General features: G+C 40.3%; 1 protein-coding gene across 1 annotated transcript in view; it reads left to right on the top strand.

Annotated features, from left to right (window-relative positions):
- Positions 1–27,089, top strand: part of TRPC5 (transient receptor potential cation channel subfamily C member 5) — a 271,349-nt gene that overhangs the window by 106,526 nt on the left and 137,734 nt on the right. The window contains exons 2-3 of the mRNA XM_070503016.1: positions 6,017–6,154; positions 20,565–20,963. Of these exons, the coding sequence (XP_070359117.1) occupies positions 20,586–20,963 (378 nt within the window). The 5' untranslated portion in view covers positions 6,017–6,154; positions 20,565–20,585. The remainder of the gene's footprint in view (positions 1–6,016; positions 6,155–20,564; positions 20,964–27,089) is intronic.

Genomic DNA, 27,089 nt, shown 5'->3' with positions numbered 1-27,089 from the left:
TGTTCATTTTCTATTGACTGGTTTTTTTTCTGTATATAGGCCATACTGTGCTATTCCTTTATGTGCCCAGAAATTTTTGTTGAAAACTGGACATTTCAAATAATATAGTGTTGCAGCTGTGGAAGTCATATTACTCCCCTATCCAGTGTTTGTTGCTGTTGTTGTTTACTGTTGTCTTTTGTTGCTGTTGTTTGCTTATTTAGCGAATTTCCTGGACTAATTCTGTAAAGTCTCTATTCTGTGTTGTGTGTAGCCACTGAAGTCTCTGCTCAGTTAGCTTAGTGGTCAGTTAATGATTGGACAGAGATTTCCTTAAATGCCCTGAACTACTAATTCTCTCAGCTTTTGCCAAGGGGCTCTGTGTTGGGGCAAGCCTTCAATGCCCTGGCAGGCAGTTAACAATTATGCCTTAACCTTAACTTCTTGATTGTGCAGAGACACAAGGTCAGTCCTATATGAGAGATTAGGCCCTTCTCAGATCTTTTCTTCACATACACACAGCACTGCATATGTGTAACACATTTTAGAGTCCAAGGAAAATTTGAGAGCTCTTCAAAGCCCTTTATCAACAGCTCATTCCCCATATTTTCCTTATAAGTTTTTGGCCAGACTCTTGTTTGCCCTAACTGCCTCAGGGAACTATAGTATTAAACAATTGTAGATAATTTTTTTTGGACAGCCTGGGGAGAGGGTTTTCTTCATTGAGAAAGCTCTGAAGCAAGGTCAAATAAAGACAAACCCTGAGAATGGAGCTTTTCCAGAGATTTACCAGACAGGTCAAATAGTGATAATTCTCAGAGGATGGGCTTTTGTGGACATCCAACCCATTCTGTCATCTGAAATGGCAACTAAACTGCTGATTTTTTTCGGTTACTGTGGTTCTGACATTGCAGATAGGTTTTCAAGGCTACCATAAATCTTTCGAGTATGCAATGGGACTAGAGCAAGTGAAATGCATTCTGTTTCTACTGAGATTTAGCTGTTTTTCTGGAATAAATGATTCTCAAATTGTTGCATGCCTCTGATTAATTTCCAGAGTTCTGAAAATGTCACTTTTAATAATTTTTTTCCCAGTGTTCTCATTGATTTTACGGAGGATCATATTTTCAGAAGTCCTTAAGCCACCATGCCAGAAGTGCTTCTCCCATGCTGGGTATTTTCATATTCCTATAAATATTCTTCAGCTTTGTTAGGGACATAGGTAGGATACCTGGAAACAGAACAATCCTTTCCAGTCTTCCTTTTAAAATTTTTTTATAGGGAACCAGAGATCTGTTTAGTCTAGGGCTAGTTATTTCCAACAACCTAGGTAAGACCTTTCTCCCTAGTGCCCTATAATGTATGAAGGTTTCCAGTCTGGCTAGTGGCAATAAGATCTAATTCCCCTTTCTGTATGAGCACCAGGTAATTTTACATCTAATCCCTCAAGTGGTTCTTTCTCCAGCTTTGTACTGTCTTCTCATATACATGTACTGATCAGTATTCTCCTTAATACCTATGAGGGACCCTAAGCAGATATATGGAGTTCTCGCTCCATGAAACTCCCTTTCTTATCCAATACTATATCCTGTGATCACTAGCTGCCTTGGTTTCCCTTGGCTCTTAGCTCTAGCTCCTCATTACAGGGAGTTCACCAGTCTCCTCTTCAGTTCCCTCTCCCTGTACCATGGCCTGGAAACTCTCTCAAGGCAGTAAGCTTGGACAATCATAGAATTCTCCTTACTTGTTTCCCATCTCTCAGGGACAACTGTCCTTCATTGGCTTATGTATAGTGTCCTAAAAACCATTGTGTCATATGTTTTGTTTCATCTTTTGGTTGTTCCAAGTGGGAGGTAAAATTCAGTCCCTATTATTCCATTTTGGTCAGAAGCAGAAATCTCTACATGACATATTTTTAAGTTTAATCTGTATTATTAACATTTTCCCTGTTATTTTTTCCAGTTTTTTGAAGTATAATTGGCTATCATTTATTTAAGTTTGGATCATCAATAAAACAATAAATTCAGCCCTGACTTCCAGAATTTTGCCAATTTGTGTGGTGTAAATACTCCCACTATGGACAATTTTAAGCTACTAATATATGTAATATTTCCACTGTAGAGATACGATAGATGTAAATAACCTGAAGAGGATAGATTACAGTAAAATAATTGCAAAGTGGTGAGTTTTAAGTATTACTTTGTTTTGAACATAATTTATTTAATTGTAAGTTGATATAGTTTAATTTCTAATGATAAGTATGTTTAGAAACCAGCTTACAAAACTCCTAAAACTTCAACAATCAGCTCTTGTGAGATAGTATGAGCCATCTGCAGCAGTCTACTGGCTCTATTTCTGGAGACTAGAATCTCTGTGGAAGCATCACTATAAATTGGCATGCAAGGAGCAGAATTCATCTACCTCGGGACATGCGTGTATGCTCCCTGCTTACCAAGGATGTTAGGCCACTGTAACAAATACACAAAGCAAGTATTTGGCCACCTTCTTTTTCTCCAGAACAAAAATAGCTATCCTCAAAATTCTACCATTAAAAATTCATTACCATGGATCTTGAAGTCTTTTTCATTTCTAAGAATCCCCTTTTAAAATGGTAAGGTATTTCCTGTGAGTGGTAATACTTTAAGCCTTTTAATCTGCTAACACCTTTATGGATATCAGGCAGCTAAGTGAGAAAAAGGTCCTCTGTCATTGGCCCATAGGCTCTCTGATTGGCGCAAGCAGTGTGGCTAGATGTGGGAGGGAAATTAAACAAGGAAAGTAGGAATACACCCCAAAACTGCCCTTTTCATAGTCTTTTAGAAGGTCAGCTCCAGCATATCCACATGTGGGACTGGGTTTTAAATACTAAAAAAGTAACTGGTGCCTTCTATCTTGGCCTGACTACCCACTAGCAGGGAATGCCATATGAGCTGCTGACTGTTCTGTCTTGCCCATCCCTTCCACAACATTCTTATATTGGGAAAAAATTGAAAGAAGCAAAATACAACAAGATCATCCACAAACTTCAAAGGTTTACAACACCCTTACAAAATAAAATAAAACACCCTTACAACAGTAGCCATGCAAAAACGTTCAGCAGTTCATGTAAATAGAGAAAAGGAATACTATAATGAGAAACCAGAGAAAAATGAGGAAGAAGAATTTGCTATAGAAACCTGGATTTGTGCTGAAACTGCCATTTTTGACTTGAGTTCAAAATAATATTTTTTCTCACTATTAAAAAACAAAATTATAGGGGCCAGCCCCATAGCCAAGTGATTAAGTTCATGTGCTCCACTTTGGCGGCCCAGGGTTTCGCCAGTTTGGATCCTGGGCACGGACATGGTACCACTCATCAGGCCACGGTGAGGCGGCGTAACACATACCACAGGCAGAGGTCCTCACAATTAGAATATACAACTATGTACTGGGGTAAGTTGGGGAAAAGGAAAAAAAAAAGAAGAACATTGTCAACAAATGCTAGCTCAGGTGCCAATATTTAAAAAAAAATATATATATATATAGGGGCCGGCCCAGTGGCACAGCAGTTAAGTTCGCACGCTCTGATTCTCGGCAGCCCAGGGTTTGTCAGTTCAGATCCAGGGTGCAGACATGGCACCACTTGGCACGCCATGCTGTGGTAGGCATCCCACATACAAAGTAGAGGAAGATGGGCACTGATGTTAGCTCAGGGCCAGGCTTCCTCAGGAAAAAAGAGGAGGACTGACAGTAGTTAGCTCAGGGCTAATCTTCCTCAAAAAAAAAAAAAATATATATATATATAAATGGGTGATGTATAATAACCCATTAATAAATATGTAGAATGTATGCAACCTTTTTAACACCTTTGAAGAAGAAGAGTGCAAAGAGCCAGATCAAACTGCTCTAACCATAAATCAGCAATTTCTGTGCAAAAGTATTAGGCCCATCCACCAAGCAGGTAGTGCAAATTCCCAGTAGATACAGAGTTTCAAGGGGCAGAACACTACTGACTCCTCCCCTCAATAAAAAAAAGTATCACGCCCAAGTCACCTGATAAAGCCGCCTCACTTCCTCCTAATCCCAAACCCAGGGCAACCTCTCAATGCCTACCATGAGTGGAGTCTATTAATTTAGATATATCACGCAAGAAACAGGTGGAACTGGCTTGCCCCCATCTGCACAGCTGTTGGAATGTGAATGCTACCTCCTTCAGAATTTTTTTAAACATCCATCTATGTAAAAAGGTAAATGATAACTCTGTGAGGTTGGCGAAGGTAAGTGAAAGAATTGAATGAGACAATGTATGTGAAAGAACTGTGTAGTCATAAAGCTCTAGATAAATATCAGGGATCTTTAAACTATAGAGAGATCATAAAAGCTTTCTGACTCCTGAGACACATTTCATCTGAGAGAGACAACGGCCAAGAGGAACTTTGTTAATGGGAGGTACAAAATCCCAAGATACTAGTTTTCAAGGAAACTTGAGGATAAATAAAAGTCCCATACTGCACAGTAAGTTGAAAACATAACTTACTGAACTGCTTACTATAAGAAGTAGTACAGTATGACTAATTATATAAATAACACTAATAAAAGGTTCTAGTCAACTGGAACTCATCAAATTATGGTTCCACAAATCACTGATGTTCTTCAGTTTGCACCAAGGAGTTCTGTCACAAAAATCCATCTGTGGCAGTCATTCCTTGGTTTGCAGAAACAATAGTAGTTCATGGGGAAAATTTTTTCCATTTCAGGTTTTTCAGTCACAAATTTCTCTTAAATCCTTTAGTGACTGCCGGCAGGCAGCAAAACAAATGAACCTGTAGAAAAAGGACACCTAGGAAAAGCATATCAGGTGTCATTGATGGTTTGCTTTTATTCTTTCACGGTCACATACTTGTGCCTGCACTTAAACTACTAGGAAAATTTCCTTGTAGTCCTCTGATGGCATGAAACATACTGTCTCAGTCTCACCTGTAAGAGCCACTTCCCCACAAGGGAAAGTGGTGGCACGAAGGGCCGGAGACGCAAAACAGGGCAATTGTAACCTGAGGCAGTCTTGGAGGCAGAAAATTCTGAAAAGAAGCCAAATTTTGCAGCCAAGAAGAACACAATTCACAGCAGCATTTAATCCAGAGAGCAACGTTTGGATAGGACAGGTAGCTGGGAGGATAGACAGCATGAGGGAACAGGGCTTGAGTTGAGGCAGATGAAAGATATGCTGAGCAGAGCTTTTGTATATGTTAGTATGCCCCTCTATTTACATGGTGCTCAGTCCATATTGAGGTAATGGATGCAAATGCTTAAAGAAGTTGGATTAAATTTATAGCAATATCTTATAAGGTCCACAGATAGCATCCTGACTTCCAGGTGGTCTGCTATCCAGACTTGAGAAGCACTAAAGTTAACTTGTGGGTGACAGAGCCGTAGGGGATCATCAATAGACAATAGAGATCTCTGGCAATAGTCTTAATTCTTGGAAGGGGCACAATGGAGAAAAACCCTCTCTTCTGAGAACATATTCCTTGGAGTCTCTATTAGAGGAAAGATCTTGGGCTGGTTCCCCTTATAATGGAAATCACTAGGATTCGTTAAGATAGCTCTGAGCAGTATGACTGCTATTTCTGGGAATCAACACTCAGGAGGCTGTAGGCCCAGACCTCAGAAAATCAGTGCAACCCCATCTTTGAGTCCTGTTCTATTCTACCTTAGGAGTACAGGCATATAACGTTGGACTGACCCCAGTCTCAAAGGGAAACGTGATTCACTCTATATTATCTAGTTTGTTTCATCTGTAAAAACAGCCCAAACTAGTAACTGAGTCTCAAACTTCATTTCTTTTAGCCTGAATCATCCCGTTTGCCTGTCTTTAGGGAGTAAACACATGGCTAACTGATAAATGTGTCCCACACTTGGTGCTGTATCTAACCCAGTGGTCTCTAAGTATCATAAATGTTGCTAATACTGTGAAAACATTTACTGTTTTAATAAATAGTTGATTTTAGGGCTGACATTGATCTTAGCAATCACCTTTTCTATCCCTGTCATTTCACAGAAAAGGAAACAGACATTCAGAAGAGGTAATGTGACTTGCTTGAGTTCATACTTCAAATTAGTGGAAGAGCTGAGACTAGAATCCAGGCCTCCTGTTCCCAGGACACTATTCTTTAAACTGCACCATTTACACATAGAGGTATGTACCATTACTTCCAGGTAAGGCCCCTGCCAAATTTTTAACTTTTTTTGAAACTGTACTATTGTAACATTTCAAGTTCTAATCTTGAATGTCGGGGCAGGCAGGAAGGTGGAGAACTAACCATCTTTGCAGGAAATATATCCTATACAAAAGTAAAACCCTCTCAGTAACAACAAGGGTGACCTGGTTTTAGAGATCCCAATATGCAAAATGAGAAAGTCACAAAAAGTCACACTGAAGGAGATTGCATTATAAGAGAATACTCAGCAGAACTTCTTGAGTGCATTTAAGCATTTAAGATCATTACTTGGCAGAACCCTCTGGGGCAGAGAAACAAAGTTAAAATGCTAAGAGCCACTGCCAAATGAAGACCAAAAAGAAGGCAAAATAAGCATCTTTGATGTAAAATGGAAGTCATGAAGAAATAGAATCTGTTTGACAGAAACTCAGTTTACCCTGAAAATATCAGTGTCCTAGTGAAGAGCCTTTCTCAATCACATGGATAGCAGCAAGATCACTCTTCTAGTCATGCATGCTTAAACTTGGATATCATACTGAGGTTCTCTCTATATGTCATTCCCTAGAGTCTATTACCAAGCCCTGTTTTTTCTTCCTTTGAAATAACTTTAAAATTCTTCTCTTCTTCTCCATTCTGACTACCAGCATTCTAGATGGGACTTCGTTATCTTATGGCAAAAGTCCCGTTGCCTCCTACTCTAATTTACAATTTGCACAGCCATAGGAGTCACCTTATAATATATAACTTTCTTGATTGCATCCTGTTTAAGAAGCCAGAGTGATACCCAGATGCCTATGTGATCAAGTCCTAGCTTCTCAACCAGGTGCTCAATATTCTCCAAAAAACAGGCCCATCTTACCTACCCCTACATACTTCCTTCTCTTCTCAAACACTGCCACACTCAAGGCAGTGCCAATTCCCATCCTTGGCTTCCATCCCCACCCCACATATAAGAGAAGTGTTCTCCCAACTTCCACATCTACCTATCTAAATCGTACCTAGCTTTTAAGATCCAGCTCAGGTTCTACCTCTTCCACCTATCTTTCCTAAACACCTCCCAATAACTTTAGCTAATCTTGGTCTTACAATTTTAATTAGTGCCCACTATTCTCAAGGCACTGATCTCCTCACTTCTTTAGAAATAGAAAAAAACTAGCAAGTAAAAGTTGGGACCCATTTAATAAAAATCCTGCTCCGAAACAGAGGAATGGACAAATGTTCATATAGCCCCTGATGTCTGTTACTGTGGAGAGCGCCAGGCCATTATTTGAAGGTTTCCCCAATCTTTCTTCCTCCCAAGATGAAAGTAACATCTGTTGTAACATCCTAAATGTACTTTATTCGTGACATGTGACCAATTTGTTACAGAACCAGAGATTCTTCGAAATATATGAGAGGGAAGGGACTTTGGATCATCAATTATACATTATACATGAGAAAACTGAGCTCCATTTCTGTTTCCTGGACTTACTGATATTTTTCCCCTTTAGAAAGCCACTTCTGGTAAATTAATAAAACAGTTTAGAAGGAAGTTCAGCAGTATGTATATTTAATAATGCTGCTTGGTTTTCACCCAGTAATTTGAGTTCTGGGAAGCTATACTAAGCAAATAACTTTGAATATATAGAAAAATCTTTATATACAAATATATATATATACACAAATATATACAAATACAAATATATACAAAAATATCTATCACAGCTTTATTTATAACAGTCAAGATAAATGGAAGAAATCATACATATCCCCAGACTGGAAACTAGTTAAGTACATTACAGTATACCTGATCTGACCCAATGAAATATTATGTAGCCATTTAGCATGATATTTTACCATATGATGGTGTAAAACATACTGTCTTAATCTCAGCCAGCAGAGCCACTTCCTCACAAGGGAAATGGGTGGTGGGAAGGGCAGAAGAGTCAAAGACTGTTATAATGGGTAATGATGTGTGGGAAATTCTTGCAAAATATTAAGAAAACTGGATAAAAAAATGTCAATCCAGGATGAACACGTTTAAAAATTCATGGGGAAAAACAAGAATGGAATTATTTATTTCAAACTACATTGTGTGATTTTTTTAAATGATTATTCATGATTTGCTGATTTAAGTAAAAATTTTGTAATTTTTATTTTAAAATAATTTCAGACACATAGAAAAGTTGTAGGAACAGTACAACAGTCCTGTGTACCCTTCACACAGATTCCCTAATTGTTAGCATAAAAAAACTTTTAAAGAAGTCCCTCTGCTCCATTTAACGAGGGTTTGGCCAATAAGCTCCTATGTGAGCATTTCCACTTTAGATTCCAAAGTGAAGGGGAAACAGAAAGGGGACAGACACTCATTTCTCATGGCCTGTGGGATCTGGGATGAAAGCCAGCCCTAAGACAAATAATCAGATGCAAGACTTTTAATCAATTACACTGCCTATTATTTGCTGTAATCAGTGTCATCCAATTCTGCCTTTCCCTTGACTACTTCAAGGAACATCATGCAGACAAAGTGATAATGAGTGTTGAGCAACAGATTTAAACACCCTCATGCAGCTGAGTGACTTGAAGCAGACAAATATATATTTTTCGCTCATGTCTTCATTCTAGTGAAGATGAAAAGCATTGATTTAATCCAGCCTCCAGCGGTTCTACATAACTCCCCTGGACATCAAATAAAAGTGAATAAAGAGTTGAAGAGCTTACAAAAATAAAAACACAACATGTCCATAGACATAAAATTGTATTATGCAAATGAAAGTACCCACATTTTAACATAGATACTGTACATTTCCTCCCTAAATTTGGATGAGTCTTCTGTATTATAGACATTATAGAGGTAGAAGAGTCATTTGGGTCATCTAGCACTATCCAATAGAACTTTCTGTAATGATGAAAATGTTCTATATCTGTGCTGTCCAATATGGTAGCCATGAGTCACCTGTGGTTATGAAGGGCTTGAAATGTGACTGGTACAACTGCAGAGCTGAATTTTTAAATTCATTTAAATTTAAATAGGCACATGTGGCTAGCAGCTACTGTACTGGATAGTGGAGATCTAGCCCCTCCTCCACTCTAAGTAGAAATTTCCTCTCCATTCCCCTGGTCTATTTATACTCTCCCTGATGATCACATCCACTTCCAACAGCTTTAGTTAACACTTACAGTGATGGTACTCAATCTTGGCTGCATGTTACATTCACCCGGGGAGCTATTTTTAAATGTCAATGTGCGGGTATTTTTTAAAAGCTCCTCAGGTGATTCTAATGTGCAGCCAGGGTTGAGAACTTTGAAAAGTATGCTGATGAATTACAATTCTATACCACCAGATCTCAATGTTGAGTTCCACATGCTGACTCTCCTTCCTGATGTCCAAAAAAAACCCTCAAACACCAACATATCCAAAAGGGACATCATTATCTCCTGTTGTCCTCATCCAAATCCTTCAAACTGTAATTGCTTAACTTACCTCTGCCATTTTGCTATTTGTTTTCTACATGTCTTATTATTTTTTGTTAATTCCTTCATTGCTACCTTCTTTTACATTTAATTGATTTTTTGTAGTGTATCATTTTGATTTACTTCTCGTTTCCTATTCTACATATGTTTGTAGTTATTTTCTTAGTGGTTACTCTGGGGATTACAATTAACATCTTCAAGTTATAGCAAGTTATTTGAATTAATAATAAATTAGTTTCGATAGTATAAAAAATTCTATTCCTATGCAGCTCCATCCTTCTGCCTTTATGCTGTTATTGTCACAACTTACATCTTTATATATAATATGCCCATTAACATAGATTTGTAATTTTTGTTCTATGCATTTATCTTTTAAATCATATAGGAAAAAAAGACTTACAAACTAAAAGTACAATAAATATTGGCTTTTATATTTAGCTATGTAGTTATCTTTACCAGTGTTCTTTATATATTCATATGGCTTTGAATTACTATCTAGCCTGAAAGAATCCCTTTAGCATTTCTTGTAGGGCAGGTTTACTGGCAACAAACTCCTTCAGCTTTTGTTTATCTGAGAACATCTTAATTTCACCTTCATTTTTTAAGAATAGTTTCGCAGGATATAGAATTTTGGTTGAGAGGTGTTCTTTTTCCTTTTGACACTTTAAATATATCACCCCACTGCCTTCTGACTTCCATGGCTTCTGAAGAGAAATTGGCTGTTAATTTTATAGAAGATCCCTTGTATGTGACAAGTCACTTCTCTCACTGCTTTCAAGATTTCCTCTTTGTCTTTTGACAGTTGGATTATAATGTGTCTTGATGTGGAATCTCTTTGAATTTAGGCTTCTTGGAGTTTTTTTGATCTTCCTGGATATATAGATTCATATATTTCATCAAATTTGGGAAGTTTTTGACCATTCTTTCCTCAAATGTGCTTTCTGCCACTTCCTCTTTCTCCTCTCCTTCTGGGACTCCCATTATGCATCTATTTGTACACTTGATAGTGTCTCACATACCTCTGAAGTGTTATTCATTTCTACTCTTTTTTACTTTCTGCTCCTCAGACTGGATAATTTCAATTGATATATCATCAGTTTCATTGATTCTTTCTTCTACCTGCTCAAATCTGCTGTTCAGCATTTGGCAAACACTGGGAAGTCTCCTCCAACTCTGAGAAAATTCCAGTGGGGATAAAACAAAGGCAATTCGCTGAACTGATCCATCTTTTTCATGCAGCAATTCAATACATATGTATTGACCAATCAAAACATATAATCATGGAGCCAGCCTGGTGGCACAGTGGCAGTTAAGTTCACATGTTCTGCTTCGGTGGCCCAGGGTTTGCCAGTTTGGATGCCAGGTGCTGACCTACACACCACTTGTCAAGCCATGCTGTGGCAGGCATTCCACACATAAAGTAGAGGAAGATGAGCATGGATGTTAGCTCAGGGCCAGTCTTCCTCAGCAAAAAAAGAGGAGGATTGGCAGCAGATGTTAGCTCAGGGCTAATTTTCCTCAAAAAAAAAAAAACATGCAATCACAATTCTTTCAGAACAAAATCTATATTGCTACCTCCACTGGTACCAGCAAGCCATACTAGGAATGTGGGCCACTGTCCCCATGGCTATCTCCAAGCTAAGGAGTCGGGGATGGCAGGCAGTTCAGTAAAAATGCCACAAAACTCTCTTACCAAAATTTAGTACCTTCTTTCTTCATTAAGCATTACGCCACTTGTTGTAAGTTTATATTAGATTGCCAAGTTCAGAAAAAGTTGAATCTGGTGGTTTTTGCTAGGTTATTCATTGCATTAGTGGAGAGATGGTTTTTGGACTTCGCTACTCTGCTATACTTTATAATGTCCTTTTTCTCCTAATCAAATTTTTTGTGGCAATTTTTAGACATTTATCCTTTCACTTAAATTTTAATTTTTTGTCCAGCTCCATATAAAACTCAAATAGGATACTTTTTGTAATTTATTTATTAATTTGGCAGTAAATTATATTTTTGCTAGGTTGAGTCTTTCTATTCAGCCACATTGTGTGCTTTTCTATTATCTTTGGTCTTCTTTTATCTCCTTCAATAACTTCTTTCACATGTTCCTTTCTAGGTAAGTTTATTCCTGAATATCTTAAGATGCTGTAACTCTCATGCACCAGATTTCAAGTTCTGAGTGATGATGGATGATTATTGTTGAAAATTTTTTTAAAGCTATTGATATTTGTATATTTTTCTTGCATTCTGTCACCTTACCAAAGTCTCTCGTCACTTCTAAAAGATTTTTGTAAAGTTTCTTGGGTGTTTTATTATACAATTATAGTATCTGCATATAATGGTAATTTTTTCTCCTCTGTTAAATATTTATAATATTTTCATGTTCTTCTCTTATTAGTCAGAACCTTAAAATTGAATAATAGTGCTGATTCTGGCATCCCTATCTTGTTCTTGATTCTAATGGCAATGGGTCCAGTATTTTACAATTTATTATGATATTTATTATTGATTTGAGGTAAATAGCCTGTTGTGTATAGGTAGTTTACTTATGTTCTAATTTTACTTAGATTTCTTTTAAAGAAATAGGTGGTAAGTTATATCAATTTTTTTCATCAATTGACAGAATCACGTTTTCTTTCCTTCAAGTTGTTGACTTATTACTGAATTATATTGAAAATTTCCTCATATTAAACCATGCTTGCATTCTTAGGACAAATTCCACTTTGCTATAATGTGTTATTCTTCAAATACACTACTGATTTTAATTTGCTAATATTTTGTTTAGAATTTTTGGAATTATTTTCATGGTTGAAATTTGTCTACAGTTTTCATTTTGGGGTATGTTTATCAGGATTTGGCATTAAGATTATGCTAAGGCTGTAGAATTAATTGGGGAGTGTTCTTTCTTTTTCTTTTTTCTTTTCTTTTCTTTCCTTTTCTTTTTTTTAATATATTTTTTTTGCAGGGGAAGATTTGCCCTAAGCTACCATTTATTGCCAATCTTCCTCCTTTTTCCTTCCTTTTTTCCCCCCAAAGCTTCAGTACATAGTTGTGTATAGTTGTGAATTCTTCTGGTTCTTCTACATGAGCCACCACCACAGCATGGCTACTGACAGACGAGTGATGTGGTTCCACACCTGGGAACCAAACCCAGACCACTGAAGCAGAGCGCACAGAACTTTAACTGCTAGGCCATCAGGGCTGGTTCTCTTTCTTTTTCTATAATTTGAAATATTTTTAATATCAAGATAACCATCTATATTTTTTAAAGCTCTATATACAGCTGTGAAACCCCTTGAGCTGAATTACTTTTAATTGGTAGATATTTCAAACTATTTAATTTCCTCTATGATTTTTAATCCATTCAGGTTTTCTTTTATTTGCGGTTTAATTTTGGTAATTTTCCAGAAAATGCTGTCACTTAGGATGCCTTCAGCTTCTTGTAACAGAAAAACATCCCTAAAAGTGGGTTAACAGAAAGGGAGTTTTCATCTCACAGAACTAGAAGTCTAGAGGTTGAACAGCTCCGAGATTGGTTAATTCAATGGCTCAAAGACATCATAAAGGACCCAATTTATGCTATCCTCAGCATGTAGGCTGCATTTTTCAGGTTGGCTCTCCCCATAGTCCCAAGATGGCTACCAAAGTCTTTGGTGTCACATGGAAATGACAACATTCAGAGCCGAAAAGGGAAATATTTCTTTATTTACATCTCTTTTTAAGAACAAAGAAATCTTTCCCAGAAACCCTCCAGCCTATCTCATTGTTCAGAATTGCATCAAATGCTCAAATCTAGTTCAGCCACTGGCCAAAGAAATGAAATTTCCAATATTGACCTAGTCTTTGACTAATTAAGACTTTTTCCTTGAGGTGAAGGAGGGACCTCTTGCCTGAGCTCATGTCTGCATGGAGGGGAGGAGGTTAAACATACAAACAAAAGCAGAGCTCTAGTGACAGAGCATTCCCCCGTCCTCCCACCACTATTTCATATAGTAATTCAATACATATCTATTGAGAACCTACTAGGTGCCAGGCTCTGGTTATAGAGTAGGAAACATGACAGATAAGGTGCTTGCTATTATGGAGTTTACATTTTGGTTGGGAGAGCTAGATGTTAAAATAATAATATATGATAATAAAATAAAAATATGGTCATTTCAAAGAGTGACAATTTCTTGATGAAAATCAAATCAGGGTAAGGAGATGTGGGATGACTTATGAGTATCTTGCTCCATTAGAAAAGGTGGTCTTGGAAGGCTTACTGAGGAGATGATATTTGAGCTGAAACTACATGATAAGAAGGAACCTGTGAAGATCTAGTGGAAGAGGATTATAGGCAGTGAACCACATGGGCAAAGGTCCCAAGGTGGTCACATGCTTGAGAAGCTTGAAAAATAGAAGGCAAGCCAATGTTCTCCTAAAATACCATTGAGTTTTATATACTCACACCTGAGTACATACTGAGTCCATCTTCTAGAATAACCATCTCTAAATTGCTGTCTATCGAACTCCTACCAACCCTTCAAGACATAGCTCAAATATTACTTTCTCTTCAATTACCTCCCCAGATAGAGTTGTGTCCCTGCTATATATTAGAACCCTTATCACACCGTAGTACATTTAACTTATTTTCGTCTCTCCCTCTAGACTTAGAGTTGCTTGAAGGCAAGGGCTATGTTATTTAGGTATGTGTATTTGTATTCCCCACTACCAAGTGCTCTAGGCCTGACAAATAGTGGTGCATAACAAGTATTTATTGAATTGAAACACTAAATATCTACTATTCCTAGCACTAGTATAGGCATTATTCAGCATACAAAAGAATCTACCTTCACTGAAGTAAAGAATGTAGACTCTGGAGTCAGAAGCTTGGTTCTAATCCCATTTCCACCACTTACTAGCTATGTGAACTTAAGCAATTTACTTAACCTCTCTGTGCCTCAGTTCCTTATCTGTGAGGTAGGAGATAATAATGCTAACTCCCTATAAGTGAGGAATAATTTAAATAATGTATGTGAAGTATTTAGCACACGGTATCTGGCACATGATTAGTGCTTAATGTTAATTTATTATTATTTATAAATTAATGAAATTATTGGATTGATAATATTTATAAAAATGAAAAACCTAATACTGCAAATACATCACTATGCAGGCTGGTTTAAAGGGCCTTCTGAAACAAGATGCTATGGTATCTTGACCTCAACAAAGCATTACTGAATGAATGAATAAAGAAAAAATAGCCACAGTGTAATCTAGTTCTAGAGCACTGGGTTAGTTTCGGAGCATCAGACTTTAAGAGCAACACAGTACAGTGTAACTAGAAGCAGACCACTAGGATGCTCATAATTCTAGAGAAGGGGAGACTCAGCACGGAGAGAGACATGAGAGCTGAAATCAAACATTTGAAGCATTATCATGTGGAAGAAAGGAGAACTTTGTCCAATGCTGCTTTAGAGAGCAGATCTAGGACCATGGAATAGAAGTTGTAGGCAGGCGATTTCAGCTGAATATAGAGAAACATTTGCTGAAAGTCAGCACTCACCATACAGGTGAGAAAGCGGTGAGTTTCCCATCAGTGGAGGTGCTCGTTAACTGAACAATCACTTAACGAGGATATTGTCAAGGGGATGTTTTCATTGGGCAAGGAATTATTCTAGGTAACCTGTGAGGTCGCTTGCAGGAGGTTCAAGATCTAAACCTTTCCGGGAAAGATTAGTGTTACTACATTAAAATTAGGAAGTTCTCAAACTGGTACTCTGCAAAGACCCAAAATATTCTCAGAATCAACACCTCACCAAATGTGTGTATGTGCATGCATGCGTGTACACACACACAATCTTCCTCTGACCAGCCCACTCCTGTGCTTTTGAACATAAAATTTCCACCTTATTCATTCTTTGGATTGGGCATTCAAGGTTTCTGTTAATATGTAATTTTTTTCCTAGAAGAGGTATGACTTTAAGCCACAAGGCCTTTCTCATCAGCTTTTATCACAGCACCTGGTATATATACACTGAATGTGTTTATTATCCACCATCCACACTTGAGATTATACAAGTTTATCAGATTAAATCTACTTGCCCTAAAGGGCTCTGAAGTGATGGACAAGTAGACAGATAAGCTTGGATACGGGTGAGAGGTCACAAAGGTTTCACCATTCAAGCTTAATCTTCATGGTACAGAGCACAAGCCACGCACAGATACCAGGTTCCTCCAAAGGCATTATTGTTTTTTAGTTAGGTGGAAAACCAGGCTTTCCTCCTCACGAACAAAGTCCTGAACTGGGCAGTGATCTGGGCTGGGATTTGGCAAGACCACCTTGTGCCCTGGCCTTCTGCCCAGCCCGTTGATTTAGCTCTTTAAATCGCATCATTTAAGCCCACAAATGTCACAGATACCATTAGACAAACTCCTCTGGCTATGAGCACAGAAAAGAGAGAACACAATAAGCCCCCTGAGGCAGCCTGTTAGACCATTCCTAATCTTTCATGCTTGTGGGACTACATTGGGAGTAGGGTTCACTTGTAGAATGGCATGAAGTGCTGGCTGGTTTCGTTTTGTTCAGTTAAGAATACACTTCAAGGCCAATGCATAATAAAGGGAAAGCCAATCCCATCTCTTGGCTTAGGTTAATGGCAGGTGAGTGAAATCTGTCAAGTATAAAGGTAAAGGGTAATGGGAAGGAACCTTCCCAATAATGCATCCTCAAGAGATGCCAGAAACTCCATCATTAGTTACTTATTCCAAGAGTAATGGCAGAGTAGGACTAATAGCAAGCATATGGAGAAAGGCCTGGACCAAGATTGAGGCTAAAGAGTCAAGTGGCACCAGAAGTGAGGATTGGAAGAGGGCAGGGCACTAGGCAAGGCATTAGACATCTATATAAGCCTACGTGTAGACAATGCAGGGAACCCCTTTTACATCATTCTCAATGTGTAGTATAGAGGTGGGCATGGATACATGAAAGAGATTTCCAAGACTGGACATCAGGCCTCTCTTTTGCCTCCATTACATCTTTCCTGTCCCTCTAGACACACATCTCTTGACTCCCAAGGCCACAGCAACTTTTATAATGCAGGAGTCCACATCAAGGCATCACTAGCTGTTAGCCATGTGATTTATTGTTCCTTCCAGTTGTAGTTTTAGAGATACAGTGCCTTACAGCAAAGGACTGACTTTCTAATAGTATAATCTCAGGCAAACCTCTGGAGGAGATATTTTTCTCTACAGGGGAATACTCTGAGGCTTCTCATGACACAGCCCACTGGAAATGCAATAGACCAGATTAATTTCAAATGGAAGAGACAAAAAGTAAAACTAGACTCTGAATCAGCTATATATCATCCAATTATATTTACTTCAAGCGCAAATTACCGTGATTTTACTGTCCTCTCTCTTTCACTACTATAACCCACGCATCTGGCACATAGTGAGAGTTCAATGAATGGGACTGCTTGTTGCCTTCATTATTATTACTATTAGAAGCAGTAGTAGTAATAGTGCTGCTCCATTACCTGGCACAGTCCCTGGGATATATTAAGGATTCAAAAATGTAATAATTTCTTTATTGCGCCAGCTACTGGCACATAAGAAGACACTGCTTGAGTTAGTTCCCTTCAGTCTCACCTTTCCCTGGGATACATTTGTCTTCAGTTTCCCTCACAGCTGTGCCTTACTAAAGTGGGCGCAGATCTTCCTGTAGCAATAACGCTTAGCCCAGCACCACCAGTGACACCATCTAAAAAGACATCCAGCCTTTTCTTCCATGGTAGCCTCTTAAATGGCAAATGGGCAGTAAGATCATTTTTCTTATGGGGAATCTGAGGTTATGAGCTACTGCCTTGGATCTTTAGCTTGCCTCTAATCCCTGTATCCTATTATAGCCTGAAATATATACCCTCTACCAATGTCTCCCAACTATGCCATTATCAATCTCACCACTTTTGTTCTTGCACTCTGTAGTGCCTAGACTACCCTCACATTTTCACATTTAATTCATCCTCAAGGACTGGCTTAAGAGCTGCCTCTTCCATGCAACATTCTCTTAGACCTCCAGCCCTCACTGAGCTCTTTCTGAAATCCCAAAGCATCAAATCAGTACCACAAAATTTAGCACTTCATTCCCCAACCATGCTGACTTTCCTCAGCTAGATTATATTTGCTCATTAAATATCCATTTGTTGAGTACCCCTCGTGTTCAAGACCCTGTGTGAGTGCTAGGAAGGCATGAATCAAGGTACTTCTACCCTAATGACAGGAAGGCAAATATGCAGCTGGTGACATTGAAGAAATGTGATCCAAGTACCAGTGGAGAACTCAGAGGGAGATCAACTAACTTTCTGACAGTATTGGGGGAAGACTTAACAGAGAAGGGGACCTATAAGCAAGGTGCTGAAGCTGAGAAGGAGTTTGTTAAGTGGAAAGAGTTGAATGAAGCCATGTGCAAAGACAACTCAGAGAACATGGCTAGACAACTTAGGGTGAGTAGAACCAGACTAGATGAGAACCTAGGGTGGGATGGAGAGAGATGAGAAAATATCATGGAAGGTTTACTCATTCATTCATCAAATATATATCAAGCATCCACAGTGTGCCAGGAGCTTGGCTAGGTGCAGGTGCTAGAAAAACAGAACAGATGCAATCCCTGCACTTGAGCTTTAAAGCGAATTGGACAAAACAGCCAATCACCAAGTAAGACAAATAAATTTGTAACTGCAAACTGTGATAAACATTAAGAAGGAAGAGAAGAGAGTACATTGGAGAGAAGAATATGAAGGAATTGCTCTGAGGAGGTAACGGCTTGTTGAGGCTTGAAAGATGAAAAGAGCTGGAGAAGAGTTCCAAGCTATAATCAAAGGTCTTGAGGTGGGAAAAAGCTTGGCATGTTGGAAGAGTCAAAGGAAGCTCCACGAGGCTAAAGAATAGTGGATGAGTGTGAGAGAGATGAGGCTGTAGAGGTGAACACAAGCCTAGACCTGGTAGCGCTCAGAAAGAAGTGTTGATTTCATCACAAGAGGAGCAGGAAACTAACCAAGTAGGAGTGAAATGGGATCAGATTTGTGTTTCACAGGAAACTTGGGGGTAGTATGGAAGACGATCTGGACGGGGAGAGAATGGAGTCAGGATGATCAGTTGTAAGGCTGTGGAATGGTCCAGTTAAGACATGATGAAGACAGGGACCTGTTCTTTCATATCGTCCAACAGTGACTGGCAAGGTGCTGGGGACACTGAAGGCTTCCTCTGTGTTCGTATTGATTAAATAGATATAAACTGAAGTGGGTTGTTGAGCGTCTCTTTAGGAGATTGCACTTTCTCTTCTTCCTCCTCCCTTTTTGTTTGTAATGGAGATAGGGAGGCAGTCTAAAATTAGTATTCTTAAATTCATTTGCTGTTTAGTGACAAACACTTATTCTAAGTGCCATTTTCCTTTAGCCACGCTGAGTTACTTGAAAGTAGCACAGGCAAATATCAGTGCTTCTCCAGACAGCCAAAAAGCACCCTGCTCTCCTGAGATTTGGGTGCAGAGAGAAATTTGTCATTTGGGCCTGTTCAGGGCAAGAGGCAACACTCACATTCAGATACTAACTTCCCAGAAGATCACAAGCACATGAATTGCAAATGCCACTTGTTATAATATATGCTTCTCCCTCTGCCAAAGCAGGGATGTAATTACCTGGAGGAGTGAGGCAAATGTTTGTGGAAGCTTCATGTCTCTATCTTCTCTTACATCCAGGAGATGAGACAAGAGGCCCTTTATCACATTTCCATTTCCTTTTGCTGGCAAAACAGTTCGGTAATGAAAGACACTTAAAAGGGTCTGTGAAAACTCAGCTTCCACAGCGTCCTGGAGGGAAAGGAGGTTAATCACCTAATGAGTCTGAGCCTCATCTTCTCCCCTAGGGAGGATAATTATTCCTATCTCACAGGGCTAGTACAAGGAGTCAGTGAGGAATGTGCATGCATTTGATCTGTAAACTACGATGCAAGAGCTCTCTACTGTGATTCATTCTGTGCAATTGAAGGCAAAGACTGTATTTTTTTCTTGGTCTCCCAGAGAAAATTAAACACATTTTAGGAACTCAATAATAGGTTTTACTTTAAAATCAATGCTATTAAAATCTGGCTTTAGATGTGGTGCATATAAAACAGACCATTCAATTCTCAGAATTGAATCAGATTCTCAGATCTGTCAGCTCCTTGGTTTGGAGTGGTGGAGGAAAAAGTCATGAGTGGGCAGAGGGTTTGCATGGCTTTGGCCAATGGGAGCCAATACTCCTCCAGTGAGCGGCAGCAAGAAGCAGGGCTTCAGTTAGCACTAGAACAGAATTTCAATCCAGGATCTGCACCTGGGGCAGCTACAAATGTAATCCTGAAAACTACCACAGGCCTATAGGCCCAGGGCCCAAAGGAAATTGGCAAAGATGAATTCCAACTTTGCATCACCAACCAAAAGTATTATCAGGAGTATTTTTAGACAGCATAAGGGAAGGAAGGAACTAACCTGTGCCACGTCTCAGGAGGTTTATCCTGTGTCAGTTGCTTTGATAATGCATTATCTCATTTAACTCTCACAATAGCTTTATGAGATAGAAATTATTCTTTAGCACAGGGCCTAGTACACAGTAAGTAGTCACTAAATGATAACTGCTATTAATGTTATTAATATTGGTAAACTTAATAATCGTAAACTAAAGCATGGTGGCCTTGAGTAACTTATCCAAGGTCACAGAGCTGCTAAAGCCAGGATTTGAACCTAGGTCTTTCTGATCCAAAAGCCTGGCTTCTTTCTGCTATACCCCTTTGCAAGAGGAGAAAGATTGTGGCATTAAAACAGTTTAGGGTTTTCCAACTTCTTAGCAAGTCTTCCTCCATAACTGGCCACTTGAGACCTTCAGGTATCTAAGAATATCTTTGGTCTCCCTCTCTCTCCTCACTCAGGTTTCTAAATTGCTATGAACCATGGCCCAACTGTACTACAAAAAGGTCAACTACTCACCATACAGAGACCGCATCCCCTTGCAAATTGTGAGGGCTGAGACAGAGCTCTCTGCGGAGGAGAAGGCCTTCCTCAATGCTGTGGAGAAGGGGGACTACGCCACTGTGAAGCAGGCACTACAGGAGGCCGAGATCTACTACAATGTCAACATCAACTGCATGGATCCGCTGGGCCGGAGTGCCCTGCTCATTGCCATTGAGAACGAGAACTTGGAGATCATGGAGCTCCTGCTGAACCACAGCGTGTATGTAGGCGATGCATTGCTCTACGCTATCCGCAAGGAAGTAGTGGGTGCTGTGGAGCTTCTGCTCAGCTACAGGCGGCCCAGTGGAGAGAAGCAGGTAAGAGAAGTCACTATAGGCTGGCAAATAGCCAGGGACAACAGGGCACTAGGGTCTGAAGCCTGGGAACTAGGGAAGATAGGTAGGCTGGAGTTGAGAAGCCCTATCATGGCGACCCTCTGCTTTCACAAACAGCATCAGCAATCTCAGATGATATCCTAGAGCTACCCTGCATGGCCCACGCTGAGTTTTACTCATTTGCCTTTTCCTTATTGGTATTTGCCAATATACATTCAATACTTAACAACCCAAAATTGTGCTCTCTGTTTCCAGAATATTCAAGCTCCTTCCACCCTCACTACCCCGCCCCCCACTCTCTGTCATTTTCTTCCTGCACTCAAAGCTTACATTCTAGAAAAGGAGAGACCAAACACAGACCTAGGCTTCCTTCCTCTCACCAGCCTCTCTCCTGAAGAAGGACAGGAGGCTTTTAAACTTGAGTGCCCCATGCAGATGCAGACAGATACAGGGACTCACATATTTTTCCAGTACCTGTCATGTGACTGCATTCCACCCCTAGATGTTCGGGATTTTGCCTCTTTGATACTCCTGTCCTCCAGGGCACCTAGGTTTAATACTGTGGAGTCATCTTCGAGTCTTTCCTCTCCCTTGCCTCTGTGTCCAATCCCCAAGCCATGTGGTTTCGGCCTTCCCAATATCTTTTACATACTTTCTTTCCTCTCTAGCCCAGCCCCCATGACTCAGTCTCTGGTTCTCATCATCTCTCTCCTAGATGAGTGATTCTCAAAGTGTGGTTCCTGGACCAGCAGCATTAGCATCACCAGGAGAACTTGTTAGAAAAGCAAATGTAAATTCTCAGGCGCCGCCACAGACTGTCTGAATCAGAAACTCTGGGGGTGGGGCCCAGCAAGCTGTGTCTTAACAAGCCCTCCAGGGGATTCTGATGCCCCTCAGGTTTGAGACCCACTGTCCTAGACGAACATGAAAATTGTCTAACGGGACTCCCTGCCTCTAGCCTCTTTCTTTCTCTCAAGCCATCCTGAACAATGATGCTGGCTTATTCTTCCCAAAATAGTATAACAATCTTGTCATTCCTGTCACCCTTTCAATGATTACAATGTCTCCTCAATAGAAAAGAAACCAATCCATGAAGCCTAGTACTCAATACCCTTCATCAATGATCTTTTCCAGTCCTGTCTCCCCCTAGTCCCTTCCAAACCCCTCTAGTCAGACAGGCCTCTTCACTGTGTCTCTTCCTTCGGAGCATAGTAGGGACAAAGAAAATACAGAGTCATCAAACATGGAATACCCCAGTACATTAAAAAGTAGAAACAGTACAAATCAGAATCAAAATTGCAAAGTGTTTAGAAAATAATGATAATGAAAATACTCAACATCAAATCTTATGGGATCTGACCAAAGCTGGGTTTAAAGGGAATTCGTAGCTTTAATATGTGCCTACTAAAACAAAAATGAATGAAAATAAGCTAAGTGATAACTCATGGATTAAGAGTTGGAATTGACGAGCAAAAAGCAAGACACTAGATTAAAAGTTCCTTGAGTAAAGGGCGTGAATCTCCCCGTTCCCCATCAGCATTTAACACAGTGCCAAGAGAGAAGGGACCTTGTCTCTCTTTTCACGGCTGTATCCTAGCACTGGGAAAGTGGCTGCAATATCACAGGCACTAAATAAATATTTATTTTATGGATGAATAGTATGCAATCAGACTTTGCTAAGCATTTTACACGACTTACCTCATTTAATCCTCCCAGCAACTTTATTAGGCAATAGTAATAGACACTGTTGGTTACCATCGCCATTGTACCAATAAGAAAAATCGAGTCACAGGATGGTTAATTGTCCAAGATCACAATAAATGTCAGAGCCAGGATTCAAACCCAGGCAGCCTAGCTCCCAAACCCACCCTCTTAACCACTAGGCTGTACTGCTTCCCTGGCAGTCTGAGTAAGTCTTAGAATTTTCAGATTCCCAGCACAGGAGTTCTGAGACAGGGTAGGTCAGTGGAGGATGGATGCCCTCTCTGGAAAGGACAGGCCTACAGGATTTGGATGAATAGCAAAGCAGAGAGGTGTGAACAGGTTCCCTCCTCAGTCCATGTCACCATCCCCATCAAAACTGATTTGTTCTGTGCTCCATTTCCCCAGAGCCCTGCTAAGTGCCTGAGTGATTGAATGTACTGATCTGAACTAAGGCTTACCCCACTACCCTGCTCCATGATGATCTTGCCCACCTCTGAGACTATGTAGCCATTGGCTCTACCCTTCACTTGACACCAATCATGCACTACTATATACTATTGGTCAGCCTTAGTTGTGTAAATGTTTGGACTCTGTAACTAGCCTGTTTCTTAAATGTGAGGCGTAATGTAATTCCCAACTGTTTCCATGCTTCCCCCATCAGTACCTAACCCAGTGCCTAGTATATAATGGGTTATATATAAATATTTGCTGATGAACATGAACATGCTGCTGCTGCTGCTGAGTTAAGCATATCTCCCAGAAAAGCATATGGCTAGCTGACTGAACAAGACATCCTGGACTTTCATATTCATTTCCATTTAGCTTCATAACTGTTTTGAAAAAGATGTGAGCACAAGGGAGGTTCCACACAGAGGGCTAACAATGCCAGTCCTATCTGAGCTTTGAAAGTAGGCTAAGCCCTTATTTGATGGTCCCCATATCCCCCATCTTTCCCCAGTGCTCTGTCAAAGCCTGAGAAAGAAAGGCAACAGGTTAACTTACTCTAAAGTACAATCTAAGGCATGACCTCCCCTGGAGAAAGGCAGTGCTTCACTCATAGGAATGAACCACCAATAGTGGAAGGTTAGGCATATGGAACCTCAGGTGAAGCTATTTGGGACAGGCTGTCTTTTACCAAGATCCTTTCAGATACATTGCCAATATAAGACCTCCTTTGTCCATATTTGAATATTATACCATATGTACAAACCCACAGAGCCATCAGCTCCGTCCCCAAGTCTCTTCAGCAGCCTTCTCTTCTCTTTCTCCTCTCTCTCCCAACCCCTACCACCAGCCTCTGCTAAATTTCATTTTCTCCCATTGCTCTGACAATCGCTGTGATAAGTCATATGTCAGTAACTATAACAACAGGCTGCTACAGTGCTGGAGCCCTGCCTTTCTGGGAGATAGAAACAAGATTTGTTTACCTGGGAGCAATCAGGGATGTGAGCAAACACAGACCTCCTGAAGGACCGTGGGTCCAGCTGGTTAGGCTACACTCAGGAAGGCGCTCCTCCCACACACAGAATCCAAACACCTGTCCCTTTTCATGGAGGCCCTCCCCCATCTCGCCAAGGGAGTAGGCTCAGCTGACCTCCATCAATCTTGGGTAGATAAACTAGTGCCCTCTGTGGCTTTACTAGGTAAGGAGTTTGGCAGCAAGACCCCATCTGCTCCATCTTTACCCCAGCCCATTGTGCTTTTCTCCCTCTTCTAGCCTATCAAAACTGCTCTTATATAAAGGTGGGAGGCTGGGCATAAATGGCTGACATGGGCTTCAGTATCAACACTCACATGGAGACCTGCATTTTTAATAGGGACCAAATCTTAAAGTAAAAATAATGATGCTCTATCAGATGGAATTTCCTGCACCAGACAACAAGTAGAAGACTCTGTGCATAAGTGTGTGTGTGTACGTGTGGTGTTACTCTGTGGTCTTATTGCTGCTCCAGAAATCTGACTCTCTTCGCAGCATCCACTCAGCCACTACAGCCTATTTCCTTAGGGGTAGATTTTTGAGACCTGGGGAATTTATGATTCCTTGGGGTAAACACTCTTATTCTCAGAGTTCAAAATTTGGGGACTGCAGAAAGTTTAGCACCTGCTCATGTTTTTGTATTAAGCCTACTTCCTTCAACCCACTGACCCTGGGAACCACTAGAGGAACATAGTCAGTAGGGAGAGCAAATCCAGCTACAGTCTAGCGAGGAGTCTTGTATCTGTATATGGTCAAAACTAGGTCAAAGATAAATCATTGTGCATATGGAGAATTTGCCAAAATGCAGATTACTGAGTCCCAATGCATACTTACAGAATCAGAATCTTGGGTTTGGGGCCTACGAACAGCATTTTAATAAGCCCAGCCCCACCTGTTTCTAGGTATGAGCTCTATGTACCTCTCTGTATTTGTTTCCTAGGGCTGACATAACAAATTACCAAACTGAGTGGCTTAAAATAAGAGAAATATATTCTCTTACGGTTCAGGCCAGACGTCCCAAATGAAGGTGCTGGCAGGGTCGGTTCCCTCTGGAGCATCTAAGAGAGAGTCTGTTCCCTGCCTTGGCTTGTAGCTGCATCACTCCAGTCTCTGCCTCCATCATCATATAGAGTTCTCTGTGTCTCTGTGTTGAAATACCCCTCTCCTTTCTCTTATAAAGACACCAGTCATTTGACTTAGGGCCCACCCTAATCCAGGATGACCTCATTTTAACTTGATTACATCTGCAAAGACCCTTTTTCCAAATAAGGTCACAGGTACCAGGGGTTAAGGTTTGAACATATCTTTTAGGGGACACAGTTCAACCCATTCCACTCTCTCTGAGCAATACTGGTCTAGACAAGTGGTTTTCAAACATTTTCAGTAGGAAAGCCTTTCATTAAATGAAATCCTGTCCAGATGTAAAACAGACAGATCCAAGCAGAGCTGCCCTGGTTCAAGTGCAGGTTGGGGCCCAAAGCCCCACCTGTTCACACACGAACATTTCCGTACCCCTATGGCCACTGAGGAGCAAGCATAGCTGGAAAACTACTGGTCTAGAAGACAGAATGGCAGACTAATTCAGAGTTTGCAGTGCTAGCCAGCTTGTAGCTAACAGGGTGACCTTGGACAAGTCATAAGGTCTTTTACACGTGTCCCGTTATAGAATCACCCTAGAGCTCAATTTCCTCATCTGTAAAATGAAGCTAACAATACCTGCCCCTACCCAATCTAGGGGCCTATTGTAAGGCAGAAATAAGATAAAGATATGTTAGACTTTTGAAAAAAATTTTCAATGCTAGACAGAGTTCAAACTATCATTTTCAGCTTCACTCCATCATTTTAACTTAGCCGGTCATATTGTGTGGAGAGTTCAGATGGCAAGTGGCACTCATCACAGGGCACCGCCAATACAGCGAGAGGGAGAAGCTGGTGAGCAAGCTGGCCCAGTTCACAGATTACCTCTTTCTGCCTGGCCTTGATAGCAATGGTCTCCCTTCTCCTGCCAGGCAAGCTGCATGATGACCTCAGTCATCCCTCCTTGTTCACTGGAGTCTACGGATTCAAGCAACAGGGAGGTAAAGCTGCTGGCCTCTGCATCAACAGCCCACCCCCTGAATTTTCTTTCTTGGTCACTTGCGTCAATGCAGGCAAGCGGAAAGAGGCTAAGCCAACCTTCTCCCCATGGCCCGCCCCTCTGGGCTCTGCCATAATTACTCATTTGTCTGTGGCAGATGGCTCCAAATTAAAATTGGTCTCACAGATGAGCGAGCGAGATTAAGTCTCAACAGTACTGATAAGTGTTTGTGTTGAGATTGTAGAAAATCTGCAACAAGACACTCCATTTACTCCTCCTATCTGACCCTTGGTCTCTGGGAGAGACTGCACAGTGTGGAGGGGGACACTAAGGGCCAGAGCAAAGGTGACTGCAGCACAGAGAGAGGACCTAAAGAGTCTAGCTTATAAATCTCAAACAATCAACATGAGAGCAGAAAGTAAAGGAGAAAATTGCAAAAGTCACCCTGCTATTCATAGGCAGCCTGGAGTCGTAGAAAGAACACAGGCTTTGGAGTCAGCCATTTATTGGATGTGTTTCCTCGGACAAGTCACTTAATCTCTCTAAACCTCAGTTTCTTCATCTATAAATGAGAATAATAATGGAGTTTACTTTATGGAGTTATAGTGAGAATTAAATGGAATAATAGATGTATATTACTTAGAACAGTGACTGACACCTATTGAATACTCAATAAATGGTTGCTAGTACTCCTCCTACCCCTACTATTTGAAGCCATCTGATATCACCTGCTGACTAATCTCATTCATTCATTCTAAAAAATGTGTTAAGCACCCACTGACACATAGTAGCTAAGAGTTGAGACTGCATGACCTTGGGAATGTTGACTGAGCATCAGTTTCCTTATCTG

Source organism: Equus asinus, chromosome X (genome assembly GCF_041296235.1).
Source record: "Equus asinus isolate D_3611 breed Donkey chromosome X, EquAss-T2T_v2, whole genome shotgun sequence".
Classification (NCBI taxonomy): domain Eukaryota; kingdom Metazoa; phylum Chordata; class Mammalia; order Perissodactyla; family Equidae; genus Equus; species Equus asinus.
The sequence above is the reverse complement of the archived record's forward strand: the minus strand, read 5'-3'. Positions and strand labels throughout refer to the sequence as shown.